The sequence below is a fragment of the Triturus cristatus genome, chromosome 6, assembly GCF_964204655.1.
Source record: "Triturus cristatus chromosome 6, aTriCri1.1, whole genome shotgun sequence".
Lineage (NCBI taxonomy): Eukaryota > Metazoa > Chordata > Amphibia > Caudata > Salamandridae > Triturus > Triturus cristatus.
This window is the reverse complement of record NC_140589.1, coordinates 1832471005-1832492294: the sequence shown is the minus strand read 5'-3', so window position 1 is coordinate 1832492294 and position 21290 is coordinate 1832471005. Positions and strand designations below refer to the sequence as shown.

The 21290-nt window shown below is 45.0% G+C and overlaps 1 protein-coding gene across 11 annotated transcripts in view; it reads right to left on the bottom strand.

The window, feature by feature from the left end:
* AGBL5 (AGBL carboxypeptidase 5) overlaps window positions 1-21290 on the bottom strand; it is a 468371-nt gene that overhangs the window by 20816 nt on the left and 426265 nt on the right. For 5 of the 11 annotated variants that reach the window (XM_085613234.1, XM_085613239.1, XM_085613236.1 and 2 more), the window contains 2 exons: window positions 11647-11805; window positions 570-607 (listed from right to left, as the gene is read on the bottom strand). In XM_085613234.1, coding sequence (XP_085469360.1) covers window positions 570-607; window positions 11647-11805 — 197 coding nt within the window. Of the gene's footprint in view, window positions 1-569; window positions 608-7087; window positions 7314-11646; window positions 11806-21290 lie in introns of those variants that run through there. The other 6 variants (XM_085613240.1, XM_085613242.1, XM_085613243.1 and 3 more) reach the window with 3 other exon arrangements.

The window sequence follows — 21290 nt, the reverse complement described above, 5'->3', positions numbered from 1 at the left end:
GGACTGCTAAAACACTGCAAACAAGATGAGGCTATGAGAGGGGTGCTGTAGATGAAAAGCTGAACAGATACCTATATAGAACCTCGAGACACTACATAATGAAGAAGGGAAAATGGGAGAAATAGACAAGACCAGGACACAAAACAGGAGCAGTCAGAGAGGGAAGATAAGAATCAGAGGACAACAGTGACAGAGTGCGAGCAGGGAAAAGGGTTCTCAGTTACCAGGAGATTACAGAGGCTAAACATGCAGCCTCACAGACACTGCATAAGGGTGATCCACACGGATTCTGAATTTATTCATGGCACGTGGACCTGCCATATCTAATACTGAACGATCTAAGATTCAAGAATCCTGAGTCATAACATGCTCCGTGAAATACCTCGCGTGCAAAAAACAACCCTTGTATGAGGTTCGGTTCAAACATCTAGAAAAAGGCATTTGCAAGATTTCAGCAATTCAGGCAAGAATTGCTCGTTCCATGCAACACACATGCACAAAAACACACAAAGGCACACCTTTTCTTTATCCTGAAGGGGAAAAAGCATCCAATCACAATGAACATTTACCTTGAAAGCGGCAGGTTTTTCTGGTTGTTACCCCTTTTCTGGAAATAATAAAAATGAGAGAATAATGGTCATAGGTTGAATAATGAAGTGATTGACATCACTCAGAGGCACAGACACTTGAAATACTAGGAGCAACACACAGTTAATGACAACCAGTTTTATGTAAAGGGATCATTCAGTGGTGTTCACACATTGGGATCAGTGCATCTATCAGTGACTGAGCTCTTACTGAACCATGGCCTTCTGCACAAGATATGACAGCCCTAGCTCCCTGCATCTCTGGGGTGCATTGCCTTCCTTCAGAATGTCCTACGCCTGCTCTCAGACCTCAGTATCCTACCAACATCTCCCCACACATCTTACACTGCCACAAGAGAACAGGATTGAGAGGCACAGAGAAGATGGCAAAGCCTCCCTGTGCAGATGTGGTTGTATCACTGCTTGTTCTAGGTAAAGCATAGACCTAGCACCATCTCGTTATCCGGAGATGCACGCATTGCTTTTATCTCCACCTGGTTTCTAATGAACCTGCTTTCTCCAAGGACCACTGCTAGTGCTTCCATCTAAACAGCAACGCTAAACCTCTTTCTCCAGACAGGCAACTAGTACCGCTGTACAATGAAGATATCAAATGACTGGCTGCTTAAATCCCACATGGACTAACTAGGGTACTGTACGATTATCTGACAGTCAGCAGCTCGGCTACAAAAGGGGCTGCTGGTCCAGAGCAATGGTCCAAGTTATATTTCTGATTCTCATGTTAGTGATGTCCACCAGTGATTCTCATAAGACCCATCAGCTCATTCCTCGCTTATCGTCCCACCCGCCACCACCTGTCTGGAGTGCTTTGAATGCTGCTTCCATTATGCAAAAAGAATAAACAAACATCAAATGAATAAACTATGAACTGAAGGTGCTGAGCGCTTCAAGCAGGCAACGCCCAACGATAGTAACAAGACGTACTACGTAGAATGTATTTAGACATTGTTGTGAAAGTGTATCTGGAAGAACCTTCGCTGACGTTAAACCAAATTCTAACCTTATAGTCTGAATTACTGTTTGGTTGTTTGTAAGACTGGCCTCCGGCATTTCTCTTTGGTGACATCACTAATACATTTCTGATCCAGGTTACAGGCCAAGCGTTCCTACAGTACACCCTAAAAAAACCTTACCGTAGGAGACCCTTTACAAAGGAGTTGAGGCTGGCCTCCATAGACTCTATTGAACCTCCTCGGTGTTGTCACAGAATGACCTTCCTGGTTCGCCCTGGGCGTCTGTTGGACCTCCTCTGCAACTACAAATGATTGCAAGAAACGTGTAGACACCCACGTTTTCCGATCCACTACCCACGGATACTCCATTTGTGTTCTGTTGGACTCTTTAGTAACAATTTCAAATTCTCCACAAAGTGTACATTTAAAGCATCAAGCAGGAAAATTCAACTGTCCTTGCGTTCCTTCCATTGTCCAGTCAAGAAGCTGCAGATCGACCGTGTACATTAAGGTATTTAATTTATAAAGAATGTGGTATTTCTAAGCTGCACACACTGTGTAAAATAATAAGCAGTGCTTGCCACTTACTAGGTAGGAATAACCCATATATTACTCTCCACTTCTTTAACTAAGGAACTTGTTTTCTGTTTAGAAGTAAAAGTTGTGTACCTTCGGCACCGCTGGTTCTGATGAATATCACACTGCCTCTGAAGACACTTCATCTCACCTGAACTCGCGTTGCGAGGAACCTTTGTTACTCTTTTTTTCAAACACACCTGGTGATCTTGTAAGACCACTTATGTTCAAGGAGTTACCGAGTAGGCAAGACAACTCCCAGCACATATATGGCGTTGCCCCACCTGAAACCTTTAATCTCTCAGAATCTTCTAGTTCATTTGGGGTCAGAAGATCGGAAGGGTGGGGGTTAGAGATGTTGGTGGTCTAAAACGTCTGCACAGGGAACACAATATCCATCAGAACTAAAGTTTTCTTCTAACAGACACTAAACCTCAGCAGAATCTTTTACTTTATCCAGAATGTTTTTTAAATAATTCAGGCAGAGAAGTCTCAGATGAGCACAACGATGCTGAGCTACCTCAAAATGTTCTGAAACACTAATCTTCTAAACAAGATATCCGCTCTGGCATTTGATTCAATGCAATAATGTTGGAAAAATGTAAGTGCCTGGTTTGCAGCTCCTCAGCACCTCTCTCAAGATGGCAGAAGTGACCACTCTCCTCCTTGTAAGATGCGCAATTGTTTCTTTAGTCGGCGACCTCTTGGCTCCAATCACTGCCTGATGCAGCTCTTCCATAATCTGCTGGCAATCCAGTACTGAAGATGTAGTGAAAATATAGTGAAACTAAAATGTACAATCTCCACTCGCTTTAAGTTGATGCAACATGACCGGTTTGCTAAGATGGAAATATGTGACCATCTTAGAAAAAAAGACACTTCTATCCTTAAAGTCACTTTGAAATTGGAAAAGACAATGTATGGTGAAGCGGACGATAAGATCTGTCATTCATTCATGCTCCTGGCTTAAGTTACTGACGCCTGCATAGTAGATATTGGAAGAAAATACTTCAAATCATAAGACAAGTGCTAAGAAGACAGTCATTAACTTGGCCAACACTAAGTTAAGGTCCCACTGAGCAGTAATGTAAGGCAAAGGATGGAACCTGCTCCCTACACCCATCAAAAATTAGACACTACCTGGATCACAAAAAAGAAGCCTATCGTGCTTCCACAAAAGGATGGAAGATGTAAAGGAATAATCATCCACGGTTGACCCCTGTAAACCACGACATATTGCAAAGCCAAATACAGTACTTCAGAAGGTTCCTGAGGGACACCAGGTGTCCTTGTGTTTGGCATCCACCATTAACCCCTTCCCCGCTCATGACGGAACCGCTCCGTCATGAGCCACGGTTGCCGTGTGCTCATGACGGAGCGGTTCCGTCATGCCACGACCGTTGGCGCCGCTCCGCCCACGCGGCGCTGTTTCCCCGCCTGTGGGGAGTCATGACGGAACTGCTCCGTCATGACAGAGCTCAACCGTGGCTCATGACGGAGTGGCTCCGTCACGAGCACAGCGCCACCGCGCTGCCCCCCCGCACCTCCCAGCGCTGCGGCGGAATTCCCGCCGCAGCGAAGGGGTTAAATCAAGCTCTTCATCAGAGATCATGACAAACAAATCTCAGCCCCAGAGAAGGCAAACACCTAACCATAGTCTGTTCATGTCAATGTGCAAGACACCGCACACCACCTTTCACAGAAGGTATGTAAAGATTACCAGCTTGCTTTATCTATCCCAAATAAGAAGACAGAGTTCCCTGTTCCATCCTTTTCAGGGACAACGAGTAGTCACCAGGATCAATGCGGTCTGAAACTTTTCAAGACCATGAGAATGATTCTCACATTGAAGGGACAGGCATCACATCTCCTGGAGAAATCTGCTCTTGAAGTGTCTGAAAACAGAACAACAACACTTTGTATTCTGGTGAGATGCAAAGAGAACCACCTAGGAAAGCCCACACAGCCTAAAATGTTTTACAATGATATCGAACAACCTAGAGGTAAACCTAAAGAAAACTCAAGTGTTCATATTTGGCAGGAAGCACTATGGAGGCGGTAGCTGGTCATATAACAACTCTGGACTGGCAGTAGGAAAATCTTATAAATACCCGGGGATTAACTTCGACTCTAGGGGCACCTTTGCCAAACATCGCAGCGACATCTCAATGAAAGCTATAGCTTTTCAAGTGAATCTCTCAAAACTCTAAAAAAAAAAAATTGACAGGCCCGAGTTTAACCCCAATGTTGGACGTCATGAGAGCCAAATCAGACCCACGTTGTCATATGGCTTCGAAATTTCCCTGGGCAAACTTAGCACAACATTAAACCAACATGTGACTAAGATTTATAAAAGGGTCTTTCAGCTGCCAAAATCCACATCCGCTGCACAAATCCGACTAGAACTGGGCCTTCTAAATTACGAAATGCTAAGAGCAGGTGCTTATTTAAAACTGTGCAACAAGCTAAGGCAGGCCGGAGCTGGTTCCCTCGAGGCACTGCTATGGTCAGATATCAGCTCTAGTAATCCTGGTGGGTTATACAGTCAGTTCTTTCACGAATGTGTACAGCAATTATAAGCAAGTGACCTCTGGAACCTTAACCCTAGCAGTACAGTTTCAAAACAAGTATTAAGAAGTGCATCCGTATGTGGTCTCATTCTACTGACAAAGTACTCCTCACCAAACGCAAGCATGCATGGGCAGTAATTAACTCTTAGCTGGCCTCTCTTCCACCATACCTGCCCTGCACATACCCCCTGTACTTAAAACTGCGGTTCATGGCACTTAGCTTGGGGGAATGGCACTTCCTGAAACATTTACCACTTTGGCGTCGCCCATAAGACGAGCTTCTGTGCAGGGGCTGGGGGAATTGGAGGAGTCTTTGGAGCACGTTGTATGCCTCTGCCCAGCATTGCTGGCTTTGCGCAGACTAAAACTGAGGCCAGAGTGGAATAGATTGGGAGTCCAGTCCTGTAGGCAGGCAATCATTGCGGTGTTGAACCCGGAGAACACTGCTTTAAACATAAGCTTCACAATCTTTATCCACCTAGCATATCGCAATCTTAACCAGCAAACTCCAGGCCCAGTACTAAAACCAAGGAACGCGCACAGGTGACTACAATAACGGTATATCTACGAAGCAGCATCCTAGCAAAATCTGTGTACTCTGCCCCTGCCACAATACGGAACGAGAACTCAATGACCTGTCATCGACTACTGATAATTGACTGTTGTCACTCTGAACTGTACATTAACTTTTGGACACTTTTTTACAACTTAGTGCTTTATCTGTAGTCACCTCTATGTTCCTTTTTTATAATCACTAATTGTTTTTAACAATACTATGTTGCCACGTGGTTTTACGTAAGCGATGGTTACCTTGTATTATAAGAAACTTTATATCAACTACTTTATTGCTTTATTTCAATTGAGAATAATGGGTGGACCCTAGTGAAAAAAATTATTCTAATGTTTTTCTACGTTTCGTCTTTTTACGTGTGGATTGTAATGATTTAACAAATCAAACAATATATATGATATCCAGAAGAAGACTCCATTTGTGTGAAGAAGTGCGAAACCTGCTAAAAGCACCCATGTGACTATTGCTTATATCTGCAAAGTGAGAAGCCTGAACACTGATGCCCTTTGACATGCATCAATATTTCTTAAATAAATTAAAGAGCACTGCAGTTGTGTATCTATCAACACAAAAAAATGTTTGCCTTGTACTGTGTACCCATATCCATTGAGTGCCAAAATTATCACTCTGAGCTTCAACGAAAGGATGTGGTGAAGGCGACCTTTATATGATAAAAGACCAATTACATTTAGATCTGCCAAATGTAGCCCCACGCTTACAAGGAGGCCCACACCACCTCCTGAAGCCTAACGGTGTGGAAGAGCTAATGCCAAACCCTTCAATATGTTGTCATTTTTCACATGCCCCACTCGATCGAGGAAAACAACTCCTTCACCAAAATCTGTAAGACCTCTGATGTTGGGACAACCGAGCCCTCAGTAAACACTAAAGCATCTGAAGAACCAACAAAATGCAGCACAAAATGAGGCCCATCAACCTTAGCACTTCTTCCTCAGCAGTGATGTCAGGTGATGGATAAAAGGATCATTTTCTTTATGTCATGGACCATATGCGGATGAATACCTTTACTGAGGACTGATCCAAAAACAGGAATTTTCTGGTCAGTGTGAATTTCCATTTCAGAATGTTCAGAAAAAAAGCCCAGTCCATATAGAGGTGAGATTGGCAATTGCAGGGCAACTAACACATCTTCAGGGGAAGTATCCTTCGGAAGCCAGTCATCAGAATAAGGGACAACCTTCCATCTCCCACAAAGGCAGATGTGGGACCACTACTTAAAGCAAACACGCAAGACATCCACATGGATCTCGTACTTGAAAGTGACTGCTTACACCACAAATGCAGGTACCTTTTGTGTGCAGGAACAAACTGAAATATGCATTTGAGTTTACACATAATGATGAAGGTACAAAACACAAGAAATCAGCCAATTCAATTTGAGCTTGCAATACTGTATGACCCATTAGGTGTGGTTCTGAATGTGGTATTGAGCTGCAACATCTGGACAGGGCTAAGAGAACTGAAGGGACTCAGGTGGACACAAGCCATAATGTGCTTGGTGTTGTAATGTCCCAGAGGTGTCATGCAATGGCAATGAAAGACCTGGGATGAGTGACACCATCCACAATGTTCCTAAGCACCAGATATTTCAAAGTTAAGGCAATGGAACGCATTGGCGCCCTATTTCATGACCATTAGTCGCACAGACAGATTCTGGTCTCAGGGATATGTTTAAATAATGACTGAAACAAGAGCAGGACATTCATTGGAAAATATTTTATTTTGTGAAAATTGTCTTACATCAGTGTAAACTTGGAAATCTCAGGCTCTGCCTGGCGGACTTTGAGAGTCACACACCCTATATAAGAAAATATACTCTCCAGTTGGCTTCTTTCAAAATGAAATGTATCATCAAAAATAATGAGACTTCATGGATAGTCTGGCTTTGTTCAGCTATACTGCATCCGGAAAAGGACAAATCTTCAGTCCACTCTCATGCTATTCGAGGTATGGGGCGTCTGACTAAATTCGGACATCCCAGGTCCAACTCCTGTTCATGTGCAGCACGCCACATCTGGAAAAACATTGAGATCTCAGATCAATCCATGCTCCCTGAACTCTAAACTGCTTTCTCTGGATTGCCAATAACATATTCACTTGAGTTTGTGCCTAATCAAGGTGAACGACAGCTCATGCCCACCCTCAAACTCTTCGTATACCATTGTTTTGAATATGGTGCCTATGCCACACATCTGTTGGTTGCAAACAAGGTCACCCATGCCCCCACATTCAATTTGGGCGGCTTTTGCAACATAAAAGCTTTACAACCGATATTAGAAGGTCTTGGTTTTGCTGTTTGTACAGTTCACAAAATGACTCGAAGCACAGATTTGTCTGGGAAAATGCTGTTAAATTCATTATTAAAAGTGGTGGGTACCAAATATCATCAATCAAGCAATTCCTGTATCTTTTCTTTACATGGTATTATTTTCGCGGACATAAAACATGCCCAGCATGTTGGAAATGCTTTCCTGACAGCATGGCACAGTTTGACTTTACACAGTGCATTCCTCCCCAAGCAGGTGTTTTTATTAAGTTTCCATTTTATTTGTGCTTATAATTTCACATTCACCAGCATCCAGGTGAAAACGTAGGCAGATATGTAAAGGATTTCAGAGAGATTTAGTGTAATGTTGTCAATTTAAAGGATATTTGAAATCAATAACCGAGGTGGGGTTGATAGTCAATCAGGGATACTTAGGATGTTTAGAAGAAAACTTTCTGGCTACATGACTTTGGCTAGTCGCATAAGTACACATTTTCCCCATTCTTGGTGATCAATTGATGAAGCTGTATTAAGTCGCACCCGCTTTTTGATGTTCTTTGTGTGGAGTCACTGAGAGATCTATTGCACCGTCTTGCCTACCCCTTCTGCATGAGCTCTACTGCACACAGCGTTACCAAAGTGTCCTCAAAGACATCCACAATTGTATTATTTCATCCAGCAAATCATTACCAAATAATGTCTGTCACTTCCCTACTTGGATTGTTATCTTACGTTAGAAGCCATTGTGAACCTACTATCGGCTCTTTGAATTTCTTACTAACCCAATGTACATGCCTCCCAAATCCGTCTCATACAAGACGATAAATACCAGAGTTCAGCCCAAAAGGGATAAATTCATGTTAGAATTTCAAGATACCCAACATGATGTAAATTGACATACGATCAACCAAAATGGAGTCCATTTACAAAGCACAAAGTATGCTGATACTGTGTTATGGACTCAGGTCTATTTATGACATCTCTGTTCAATATTACGGCAACAAAATAACAAACCCTATAGTTTTATTGCCCTCATTTGGATTTTAACTCAACTCTTACTTTAAGTGAACTTCAAAACATGCTCGTTAAGCGATCATCTACATCCACCCCATCTTACTACTGATCAGTTCACACAGCAGAAACTCTAGAGGGCACCACAGAAGTCTAGAACTAGATGACATGAGATCCAGAATAGAGTCACCTGCATCCTTCATGAGTTCCATGCATCCTTCATGAGTTTCATGCATCTTTCATGAGTTCTATGCATCCTTCATGAGTTCTATGCATCCTTCATGAGCGGAACAATGGCATGGTTACAAACACTTGCTTTCGGAGTGAACTCTACAACAATACTGTTGCCGCCCTAAGAACCTATTGCAGTAAGAGAGCTTTACAATGCAACTGGAGAATCCCTCGATTCTGCTTCCACTCGTTGGCAACTGACTGAAATGCAAATGTTCAGTAGTAAAAAAGAAATCCATCGACCATGTGTTTAAGGGAAACAGCGCAGAAGTGAAATATTTGTCAAATATTCCCAACGCAAGATTCTACCTTCAAGCTTCAATGTAAAAGCATGTAGTCAAGAGAAAAATTCCCCTTTTTGGCACATATAAAAACTTCCACACACTCATACACATATAGAACCAATCAATCACCAGAACAAGACACCAAAGTCTGGACCCAGTCAGATATTCATATGAATAGAATCCATGTATTTTATTAAAATATAGCCATATATTTTGACACAATAACAAAAATTATGCAGCAAAGTTAAAAAGGTTAAAAACACATCTTGATATTCTATACCATAGATATTGCGAGTCCGTTTCTATGGTTCCCGAGTGGTTTTCACTAGGAGGTAGCCTTAGCATGATTTTTGTTTTGGACATTGAGCGGCTGCTATAATAACTACATTATTGCAGTATAGAACGTTTTTCACTTAGATGCATTATTGTTTCAAAAACATTTTTTTAGTTTTAAAAATTGATGGTTTGTGTCCCCCTTTTGGAACTTACTATTTTGATTAGAGCTCCACGTAAACGCTCGTTAGCAAGATGTTGCGGGTGTAACAAGGGGTTTTCTTCCTTTTTTATAGATATCCTCTATGGAGTAGTAGAGTTTCTGTTTGAGATATTGATAGAAGCAGATATCGCTATACTGTCACAAAGTGGTAGATAGAATGATAGCTAGTATATGAATCTCTGATATCGGATTTTCCATTTTTTTTAGAAATTAAAGAATCTCGTGATCGATGTGAGACCGAGATATTATGAGCATTCTAAGGGACTGAAATAATTCTACCCCAGCAGTGCCTCACCTGAAAAAGAAAACAGAAACGTTTTAATTTATAAAGGTAACTCACATTTCTGAAGAATCCAATTTATTAGTGAGTTTAAGGCCAAAAACAATTACCATAGGGGGTGTGTGTATATACATGATAATTCATATATGGACCTCTCTTTCAGATTTCTATTTCTCTAAACCTGACCCTAGCCAATACAGAATTACAGGACGGCAGGTAATCAGAACATTGAGATTGTTATATGATATTATCTAAATGCTAGGATAGTGAGACTGTATTTTAACTATAAATGTCTCAATCCCTTTAGAATCATTGGGCTAATTCCTATATGACCCCACCGAATGACGTTTGTCCTTAGAATCAAGAGGGCAAGGATCCTTTGAGTATCTACTTTTTTGGATGTACCATTCAACTCATAAGGTACAGACATAGATTAATAGAATTGCAGTTTCTAATATATCGAAATAAGAAGTGTGAGAGTACTGTATGGTTATAATTGGTTTCTATTTGAACCATTTGGTATGAATGGGTTGTATGTAAAATCACCAGAAGAATTACACTGTTTTATTTAAAACTTTTTAAGGTGTAGGACGGGTCTCCTGGCGGGAACCAATGGATTCGGATAGATATGTCCTTACAAAGATCAATAATGTTTGAATTTTGGGTTTGATAAAATTTTGCTTTTTTGGATATGTAACAATGTATAAATGTTAATGTTTTTAATGTTGATATTTTATCATTTGATTTAGATTGCACGTACACTCCTCGGGAGATTATAATATTTGTCCTGAAGAAGGTGGTCCTTTATTTCTTGACTTCCACCGAAACGCGTCGACGCAAGACTTAGAAGGCAGACTATAGATTGTAGCGACATCTGTTTTCCGAACAATCAAGTATCTGTATAACTGCTTAGGAGAATAGTTGAACCGGATCTTATGTATTCCTGTTTAAGTGGATAAGAAAACATCTTTCTTACATGTTTTCTCCCCATGTTTTCGATTGTTTTTTAATGTTTTTCTATTGTTCAATATCTATGGTATAGAATATCAAGATGTGTTTTTAACCTTTTTAACTTGGCTGCATAATTTTTGTTATTGTGTCAAAATATATGGCTATATTTTAATAAAATACATGGATTCTATTCATATGAATATCTGACTGGGTCCAGACTTTGGTGTCTTGTTCTGGTGATTGATTGGTTCTATATGTGTATGAGTGTGTGGAAGTTTTTATATGTGCCCAAAAAGGGGATATTTTCTCTTGACTACAGTCTTTTGGTGCTCTACCCCTTTTTGTGGTATAGGGCCCCTCTCCTTTATTTTGTGTTCAATGTAAAAGCATACAAGTAACTGTCTCACTGAAAGTAAACAAAAATCAAAGTAAGACTCACTCAATTCTTTAGCGTCTGGATACAAACAGGTTTAGAGTCTGTTACAAGCGCTAATGTTATCAATACGGGGGCATGGCCTATCTCAGATGGTTACATACTGTGAAGTAGTTCCTACAGTCATTTGAACAACCTCACGTACAGGGTATATTGGTGTCACCAAGTGTCTACATATGTCTTCCAAACATACATTACAATACAAGTCCCATACGGTGTCATTGCTAGTGCTTGTTGTACCATGACCTGATCCACCTTCCTGGTCAAAGATGATAAAGTGATGCAAAATCCCTTTCTTTTATCCTCAACTTAAGCCAATGCCCTATGCTCATGTTCTATTGGGTCCCTCTTCAGGGCATTCTCAACTTGTTTCTATCATCACTTATTTAACCTACCGTTTTACGGCTCTGTTCCTGTTCAACTCTGCCTTTTCGGCGTCTCCTCCTCTGCGCTGTCCCTCTTTTTTTCTTTTCATGGGCCCCCATCTGCCTTCCCCACATCTCTGCATGCTCGGGGTACAGCCCTGTGAGCCCTCTTCGTGTCTCCCCTATTCGCTGTTCACACCAAGAGCAAGGACATTGACAGTAACTACTCTCAGTACTAAATGAATGTTTGTCCCCAAAATAATAAAAAGTATATATACTTTTAAGGATATTTAATGCATCATGGCAAAATGAACACAATAGCAGCTGGATTAATAACATTCAGGTACAAACTGGTGCGCTTACCTATGAAGATCAGAGTCAATAAGCTGCAAATACCATCAAAACCTGTACTCGCCTGAGACATGACAACAGTTCATACACTACTGATTCCAGTGTTGTGGCCTTACCCAAGGACTCCGCACCAGGCACTGGGACAGTGGACTTCACATCGCTACTGCCATGAAACTTTCAATGGCCGTCTCAGGTCCTCTCAACCATAGTTCATATCATAGCACTATCTTTATGCTGCTTAGGGTTTAACAGCATTGAATTTCGCCTTTCTCCAGACTCGCCTGTTTTCAGTAATGTCCAAGCCTAGGTCTCCATATTTGAATATTCACTTAGAGAGTGGGTGATCACTGACCAGGCCCTTCATATATATTTATATTGGCTCACCATAGTTTTTAGATAAATCATTTAACAGGGCAAAAAACATTGCTATAGAAATATGGCTCATCCATTTATTTATGGAAACAACTGTTCTTTAAAGATGCACCAATCCCACTGCATGCTATCATTCTCCTGTTCTTAGCACTCTGGACCCAGTGCCTCATCCCACACTCCAACAATAGAATGAATAATAGGGCAGCATTTCAACACTGACTGGCCAGCACTGGTTGGTTGAGAGGAGCAGCTCTGTGCACCAATGACCCTTCATCTTGGTATGCAAGAGTTTTCTCATGGACTATACAGTGTAGACAGTTCAGTGTCCTATAGATCAGAATCCCAGAGAAACATACTTTTTTTTCTTCAGAGAGAACCTTAGCCTCAGGACTCCAGCAGCACAATACCTCTGCTAGATTTATGTGTAGGATAAACTGCAGAGTCCACACTACTGGACACACATAGGACTAGGTGGCAGTAGACGCTGCGTAATGCTCTAGCTCCTTTTGCAGGTAGACAAGAAATTTAAGATGGAGCACTGTAGATATTGTCTATCTGTTGTGCAGCTCAGATCGAACACAGTTTGAGACTGGCCGCGGTTAGTCCTACCTCAAGACTACATACATATCCTGGGAGCATTTGCCCACTACTCAGGGATTGATCCCCCTGACCTGGTTGTGTTGTGCCCCAGACATTTCCATCCGTTATAAAAAAAAAAGCCAGACGACTACATCTAGAAGAAAAATGTGCATGTCATTGGAAAAGGTGTATTTGTAATGTATACAAAACCATTCTTAAAAATGCTCCATTAGGTTTCAGAAACTTTCTCTAACTTTCCTTTCAGAATGTTCTAGAACCTTCTTAATCCTCCAGAAGCTTCCTTTAGTTCCCAATCCAAGATGGAGGAACTTCCTGTTGACAAGTTCCTGTTCCAGCTCTACAGAAGGAGCTCAGAACTGCTTCTGCTTGCGTTGCGACACGTCTAAGTCCCGTACACTATATTTTTCACACATCATTCCTGAGTTCCTGTGCTCCGCTGGGAATTGATCTCTTCAGTTTGCTGTTTTTCTCCAAGGTCAGGTTGAAGAAGACTCAACAGTGTCCAGTCCGTGACACTTAATAAGAGCTCAAGATGGATTCTATTCCTTATGTTTTCGCTATAGAGAGTACTGTATCCAGCAAAGTCTATAAGTAGGTATAATCAACGAAAAAGAAAGCATCAAAGGAAAGTGCATCAGAAATTCGACGCTCTTGGCCATACTTTTCAAGAGGTGCGCACATACCATACCTTTTGTATGAAGAGAATATGATGCATAGTTATACACTGAGGAGCTAATGGCAGCAAAGGCCTGTCATTGCAGGACCTATGTATGATTCCATCCCATAAGACAGACTCGCTGGGTCCTTTCACCCCATAAAAACATTTTCACAAATCATGCTTCTTGTGCGTTTGAGCTGTTAAGCTAGGTCCAGGTAAATTACTTATAGTTTCCTTTTCTATTTTTCACAGAAACCTGTTCCATGGTGTCATTCTACTGGGAAGCGTCATGTCTTACAAAATAAATATGGGCCTGATTATGATCTTGGCAGACAGGGTTACTCCATCACAAATGTGACGGCTATTGCGGCCGCCATATTGCAATTGTAATGTATCCTATGGAACTCGTAATAAGGTAGACGGAATATCCGTTACGTTTGTGACGGAGTATCTCATCTTGCAAGATCGTAATCAGGTCCGAAGTCTTTTGAAGACTCAGTTAGAACCATTTGGGGGTCGAACTCAATGCCCTACCTTCCTTGCCCCTCCGCGGCTGCCCCCAGCCATCCCTGCGAATGGGTGCTGCCGGCGTTATGAACAGAGAACGAGGGCTGGTCCATCGCTTCCTCAGGAGCTCTTTCGCCGGAGGGTAGGCGGGCCACATGTCATCAGGAGGCAACTCTATTGCTTGGTAGATGAGCTCCTGGGTGAGAGCTCATCACCGCAGCTAGCCATGGGCTGCAGTTGAGTAAAGGAACTCTCCACATGTTTAGAACGGCTTCTGCTAATGATCTTTCTTTAAACATAGAATGTAAATCAGAGTGGACACTATCAGTGGCGCCATGAGTCATTTACAACAGACTTTGCACAGAAAATAAGAGCTGTATTAGTTGGATACAAGGAGTGAGCGTCATTGAAGCTTGTGTTTCAGTCTGTATTTTTATTTATAAAATTAAACAGTAGACTCTAAAGCCAACTTCTGGATTGTTGACAGCCTAAACCATTCGACCAAGGGGAGTTTAGGACAGGATTCATCTCTAAAAACAGTCATCTGGGATCCTGAAAGGATCCGGTCCTCCAGTTGCATTCATTGGACTGTCCTGATGTTTCACGCCCATGTGGTATTATAACAACCCAACATGGTAAAGGGCAACTGAGTGGGTGCTTTCACGTTCACAAGAAGGGTTCCCTGGCCGATGACATGCTTCTTCCTAAAACTTACTGGATTTCCAGATGGTCTGAGGAAGGGAAGATGCCTGGGAGGCTTAGTTGCAAAACTGTTGTCTATTTTGTACAAAACTGAGTTGGTTCCAAGAAACCGTTCCACGTACTATGGCTCTGATCTGATGAGTCTGTGCAGAGGAGGCTTCTGCTCACTTGGGAGTAAACTGGTTTTGATACAGCCTTCATTCCTCCACCTCCACCTCAAGTGAGAGGATGTGCAGATATCAATCGACACTGACATCACACCTTGTTGAGGTCCTATCCCCCTGTGATAAGACAGTGATCTAAAAGCCAGAATGACGACCTGAGACCCTTTGAAGACACATGCTATGAAGGACAGTCAGTGGCACATGAATAATGAACTTCATGCCAAGTAGACCCCTCTGCCACTGGCTCGGAGTGCCAAAAGTGATCGACACAGAGTCGCTGCTCACCACATGGCAGTGCCTGATTGGAAATCCCGAATCAGTCAGCCGGCGTAAACACAGAGGTTGATATGAACCTATGGTGGCATACCTCTCAACAGTCAAGCACCATTTAGCACTGCACTATCACCAATACACCTGGGACTAACCTGCTCATAGCAATACTTTGCTAAATCAGGTCTTGCATTTACCTTTAGTAACAGATCTCATAATAACAAAGCCTGAAGGAAGCTACATCAATATAATACAGGGCACAATATTTGCATAGTAGGCTGCCAGATGCATATCTATAAAAAAGAAATATACCTAGAGATTCTGTATATTAATGTACCCAAATCTTTCTTAAAGATTTCGAGGCATTACGAAAACAGGACATTTCATAAAACAAATTCTAGTTGATTTTGTCATGTAGACTGACAAAATAATTGTAACACCTATATATATTTTTAACCAAAATGCATATTTCTAAAGACATTGTGAAAGGTTCCATCATGCAAAGAGTCTGTTGCTCACTTATGTACTTGCCCAATGTTTTGTCCATCCCTGAAATGGCCCACAAAAGATGTGTAAATATCACAGGAAATCATTGGCTCCGAGGGATTGTACATCAGCCAAACCAGGTCCAGATTAAAGTCCCATGGGCCCTCGGGACAGCTTCCTGGAGGGAAAACATGAGAGAAAGTTCCTTTTGGTGGTCCCTGAAGGCTGCAAATGCTGCAAGCAGTCACCGCACCCATGTGACAGCAGGAGCCACAAAAAGACACTACAACACCCACACGGCACGTTGTTGGGATGCACTTGTGCTACTCATAACAAGCCACTAAAACTCCGTTATTGGACAACGACAGACAATGGTTTCATTTCCTGGCACCTTTTTTTACCCAAATGCACATACGTGCCTTCCGTGCCACCCTCGCACTCAAATGGCATAGTATCAACTTGCTCCACCTACCGAATGAGCAGTTCACTCATTTCAGGCAACTGCACTTTGTGGGTGATTTCCGGATGTACGTGGGTCGAGTCTCTTTATTAGAGACAAGTACCACAATCTCAGCCATTTGTTCTCATACTGGATTCCGGTGGATGGCTTTCAGGCAGATCAGACATGCTAAGTTCTGAGAGGAGAAACCTATATGTTGAAAAGTCATCTCATCAGGAATGATGCGTTAAACTGACTGGTGGTAGGGAGAAGCGTAACACTATTCTCACTATATTGACAGGCACTTTCTCCTCTTGGGGTCCTTCTGAAGTAGAATGAAGCACATATGAAAACCTGACTTTGGACAGGCCAAGCAGAGCTACCAGAGTAACAAACCCCCTCTGGTCTTTTGAAGGATTTCAGTACCAGTTAAGTCTGGAGAAGATGAGAGAAGCTCCCCCGTCCATTAGACGAGGTCACAAATAGACCCCTTTCTAGCCAAGAAGTAAATAGATCACATTTGTTGTTCAGACGAGTTGTAATTGATTTGAAAAAATGGAGTTGAGGTCTTTAACATTAGCCAGTGCAGAAGCCTGTGTAGGCTGTCAGCTCTGGTCATATCTATTCTCCGACTCTGGGAGGCAGGAACATGCCATGTTGCAACACCAATACAACCAGCCAACAGAGTCTGCAAGGAGAGGCCACTCGCTCTTCCCATAGTGTGATGGTGTAGTCTGCACAGACCCTCAATCTCACCACTGGTAGGAATGCTAAAATCTGACTTGTCCAACAAGGTCCCGTCTGAGAAATGTCTGCAATGTCCCCTCGCTGTACTCTCAGGAGTCTGTGTTGGCCATGAGTCGCAGGCAGCCAGAGCATCCCCCAAGAGGTTGGTGCATGCTTTGAAACCAAGGATGGAAGGACCCGAATGAGCTTTGACAGGCCATCCAGCAATCTGCTGTCTAGTGACCAAGATGACAGACTCGGAGAAAGTCATTCTCCAAATCACCAGAGGCAGCTTGTGAACTTGATGCTCTACGGCCAAGGATAGCTTTGGTGAGGAGCTATTGCAGTAGTGAAGGCAGTGTTCCTGGGCGTACAAAGCAAACACAAGGAGATGATGGACGGAGCGCTGAAACTTTTCAGACACTCAATCCAGTCACAGATCTAGGTTGAATCCATCATTGTTCTTTAGCTCACTTCGCCACCCCAGTTCAGACCCAGCTATATGCAAATCAGTCTTGACCCTGTGCCCCATGGGAACTGTCCAGCCCGAACTAGGAAGCCATGTCTTGCCTGGACCGGAAACAAGCATCCTGGGACCAGTTTCGGGCTAACAGCCCTCATCAGCTAGGCTAGCTTGAATCCAGTGGCAAAGTGAGCAAGGGACCCACGTATGGGCATATCCTGCCAACTTAGGGTGAACAAAGCAAACACAAGGAGATGATGGACGGAGCACTGAAACTTTTCAGACACTCACCCCCAGACACAGATCTGGGTTGAATCCATCATCGTTCTTTAGCTCACTTCGCCACCCCAGTTCAGACACAGCTATATGCAAATCAGTCTTGACCCTGATCTTCATGGGAACAGTCTAGCCCGAACTGCTAAGCCATGTCTTTTCTGGACTGGAAACAAGCATCCTGGGACTGGTTTCGGGCTAACAGCCCTCATCAGCCAGGCTAGCTAGAATCCAGTGGCAAAGTGAGCAAGGGACCCACGTCAGGGCATACCCTGCCAAGTTAGTGCGAACAAAGCAAACACAAGGAGATGATGGTCGGCGCAATTAAACTTTTCAGACACGCACCCCCAGTCACAGATCTGGGTTGCATCCATCATCGTTCTTTAGCTCACTTCGCCACCCCGGTTCGGACACAGCAATATGCAAATCAGTCTTGACCCTGTGCCTCATGGGAACAAGCATCCTGGGCGTGGCTTGAGCAAGCTCCTTTGCTCATCCCGCGTATCCAGCTGTTATCCTTCCAGGAACCTGCCACTGCCACTCAACCTTGTGACCATATTCCCTGTCACTCCTGCTACCGGTCCGTGCAACAACGCTGATAAGGAGAGCGGGGGGAGAGGTGTTGTTGCGGCAGGTTGCTGAGGCCTAGGGAACTGGCCAGCGACCAACAAGGTGTGGACACCAGAGTGGTGCCCCACAGGTAGCTACGGAGGGAACGGGCTAGCGACCCACTAGGTGTGGACACCGGAGTGGCACCCTACAGGCAGCTACGGAGGTAACTGGCCAGTGAGCCACGAGGTGTGGGCACTGGGTGGCGCCCACAGGTAGCTACGGAGGGAACTGGCCAGTGACCCCGAGGTGTGGACACCGGAGTGGCGCCCCACAGGTAGCTACGGAGTGAACCGGCCAGAGACTCACGAGGTGTGGACACCGGAGTGGCGCCCCTCTGGTAGGTATAGAGAGAACTGGCCAGCGACCCAAGAGGTGTGGACACCGGAGTGGCGCCCCACGGGGAGCTAGGGAGGGAACTGGCCAGTGACCCAAGAGGTGTGGACACCGGAGTGGCGCCCCACGGGTAGCTACAGAGGGCTGTTGTAGACCAAGTACCATTCTCTGCGGTCGACGCCCTGGGTGGTCCTGAGGAGTGGCTGCCAGGGACGACCCGAAAAGGTGTGGGGCCGAGCACACTGGTAGGGCCTGAGGGGCACGTGCGCATTGCGGAAAGCAGCTGGTGGACCAAGGGGCACAACACTCCAAAGGAAAGGAAATCATCCAAGCCATCCACAACTCCATCCGAGTAATTGCCAGGCGCTGCAATTTATACGGTGGACCTACCACATTGTAACCCCGATCGAGGGGAACTGCCGTGCTACCTTTGGGTTGCCTTAGTGGCCTGTCACTGAGAGGCACGCTGAACTCCCACCACCAAATGCCACCATTGACAGTGTTTCGTTTGGAGAAATGTGAGCCACGGCGGAGTGATGGTGACCGATTAAGACACCAGCGATTCAGGGGGCTGATGCGCTGGCTAGCGCTGTCTGAAGAAGGGTGTAGCAGGGCTGGAGGAGTGAGGAATTGCCCCCTGGATACTCGTCAGCCCAACTAATTGGCCTTCCAACCTCTTCTGGATGGGTGAATGAGGGCAATATTCTGCCGCCTGTTGGTTGCCATTTCAGGAACCGAGTAGGGCAGGACTACACAATCTTCCCGAAGGCAACTGTGGTTCCCTATGGTGTACAGAGGTACATTTGTTCACAAATGGCCATTCGTATACCTGCTGCATCTCCCTGATCATCGTGTCTGGAGAATCTCTTTAACTGCTTGCCCAATCATGCACCTGCAGGCCAACTCATGCTACTGCACCTAAATTACCTGGCTGGCGATAGTAAGCAGGCACCTCCCCTGACCACTGGCTTTTTGGCTGTTGTCCTAAGAGAGTGACCTTCATCTGAAGCTAACCCAGTGACAGCCACTGCATGTACCATTATCCAATAATAGACTTCTCTGACCTCAAGTTACGCTCTAGCCGCTGATGTACTTTAGGCTGTCACATCTCTCACCTCCCTGAGTACTGGCAAGCGGGCCCTGTACGGCAGAGCAGTGTTTCTTATTCAAGGACCTTTGAAGCAGTGCGCTACCACACAGGCACACCATGAGGCCCTCAGCAGACCCGATTGGCTGATCAACAATGCTGGTTCCGGGGAGGAGCCAAGATGGCGACCGGGACGGCAGCGTAGACTCCCGGCTCCGTGAACCTCCGCATCCCGCACGGATATCCTGCATGAGATCCTCAGCCTGCGCTACGCGCTCGTATTTGTGAATGAGAGTGGCAACCGACCGTGTGACTCCGAAGTTTCTGGCGGCGGTACCGCCGGAGAAATGTGCCTTTGAAATTTGCGGCCCGTGCAGCCTTGAGCCAGGACCTCGAGTGGACGCCTTGGCCGGGTGGCAGTTCAACAACAGCGGCCTGTGGTGACTGGGTGGAGTCGGACCACCGGAGCGGTGCACACCTCGGCCTACATTTCGCCGTGGTCGTTCCTCCCGCTAAGCGTAGCGGACCGAGTGCATGCCCGGGGTGGCAATTCTGAGATTCTCCGGTGATTGCCCCTGCCTTTGACGGTGAGCTGCCCGGACGCCGCCCGTAACTCGCCCTGATTCTTGCGGGCTGCTCCCGGATTTTCGCGGGCGCTGGTCCGTGGTGGGGACGACTGTTGCCCGTGACCACACAACGGATAATTTTTGCCTGCCCCCGGAACCCTGTTTCCAGCGACGTGGAGCTTGAGGCGCTTGTCCCTGGGTCCCGGTCCCAATACGGGTCGGGCCTACCCGGCGGCCATCTTGTAATGATGAAGCCTACCATCCTGTCCACCGGGTCACAGCAGGATTGGGAGTGTGTGACTTTTGGGAGTGTGGCGGAGCGATCGCAGAGAGCTGTGCTGGGGTACGGCGACCTCCTCGAGGCTCTCGGTGCCCTTCATTCCACCTTGGTTCATGGCATCGGGGTCTTGGGGAGTAAGCTCGATGGTGTGGCATCAGCGTCGGGACAGTTGCGGCCTGCCTGTCCTCAGGTACACAGGGACTTCCCACACTGCACACAGGAGGACAATGTCGCGGCCACCCCTGAGATTAGTGAACAGCTGGAAACTCCGGACAGTATGCTTCCGTGTGATCGGCTGGCTGTGGGTCTGATCTGTTCCGGAGGTATTGGACCTGAGTGGGAGGTGGTGGCCTCGTCCCGTGCACGGCCTCCGGCGACCCAGGGAAAATTCAAGCAACAGTTGTCTACTTTGGCTGATTCCGCCTTCCTGGACCTTGTGTGCAGTGCAGATCCTGGGGCAACACTGGGAAAGACGTCCCTCCATGATGCGGACTGTGTTGGTACTCAGAGACTTCCACCCCACATGTGTGCGTCGCTTCCCGGTCGTTTTTGGACACTCCTTTACCTTGTAACATTGGACATGGCGCTGGGTCGAGGGGTATGCATGGGCAGATTTGCAAAGAGTGGTCAAGGATAAGGCTGAGCCTTCAGGGGTGGTCATCTAGTAGACGGGCGGGCTCAGGGGTTGCGTGCTCTCATGGCATAGCTATTAGTATAATTGGTGCATAATGCTCCCCATCTTTCTTTGACTTGGTCGATTTTGTGCTGCTTACTGTTTGCCTTGG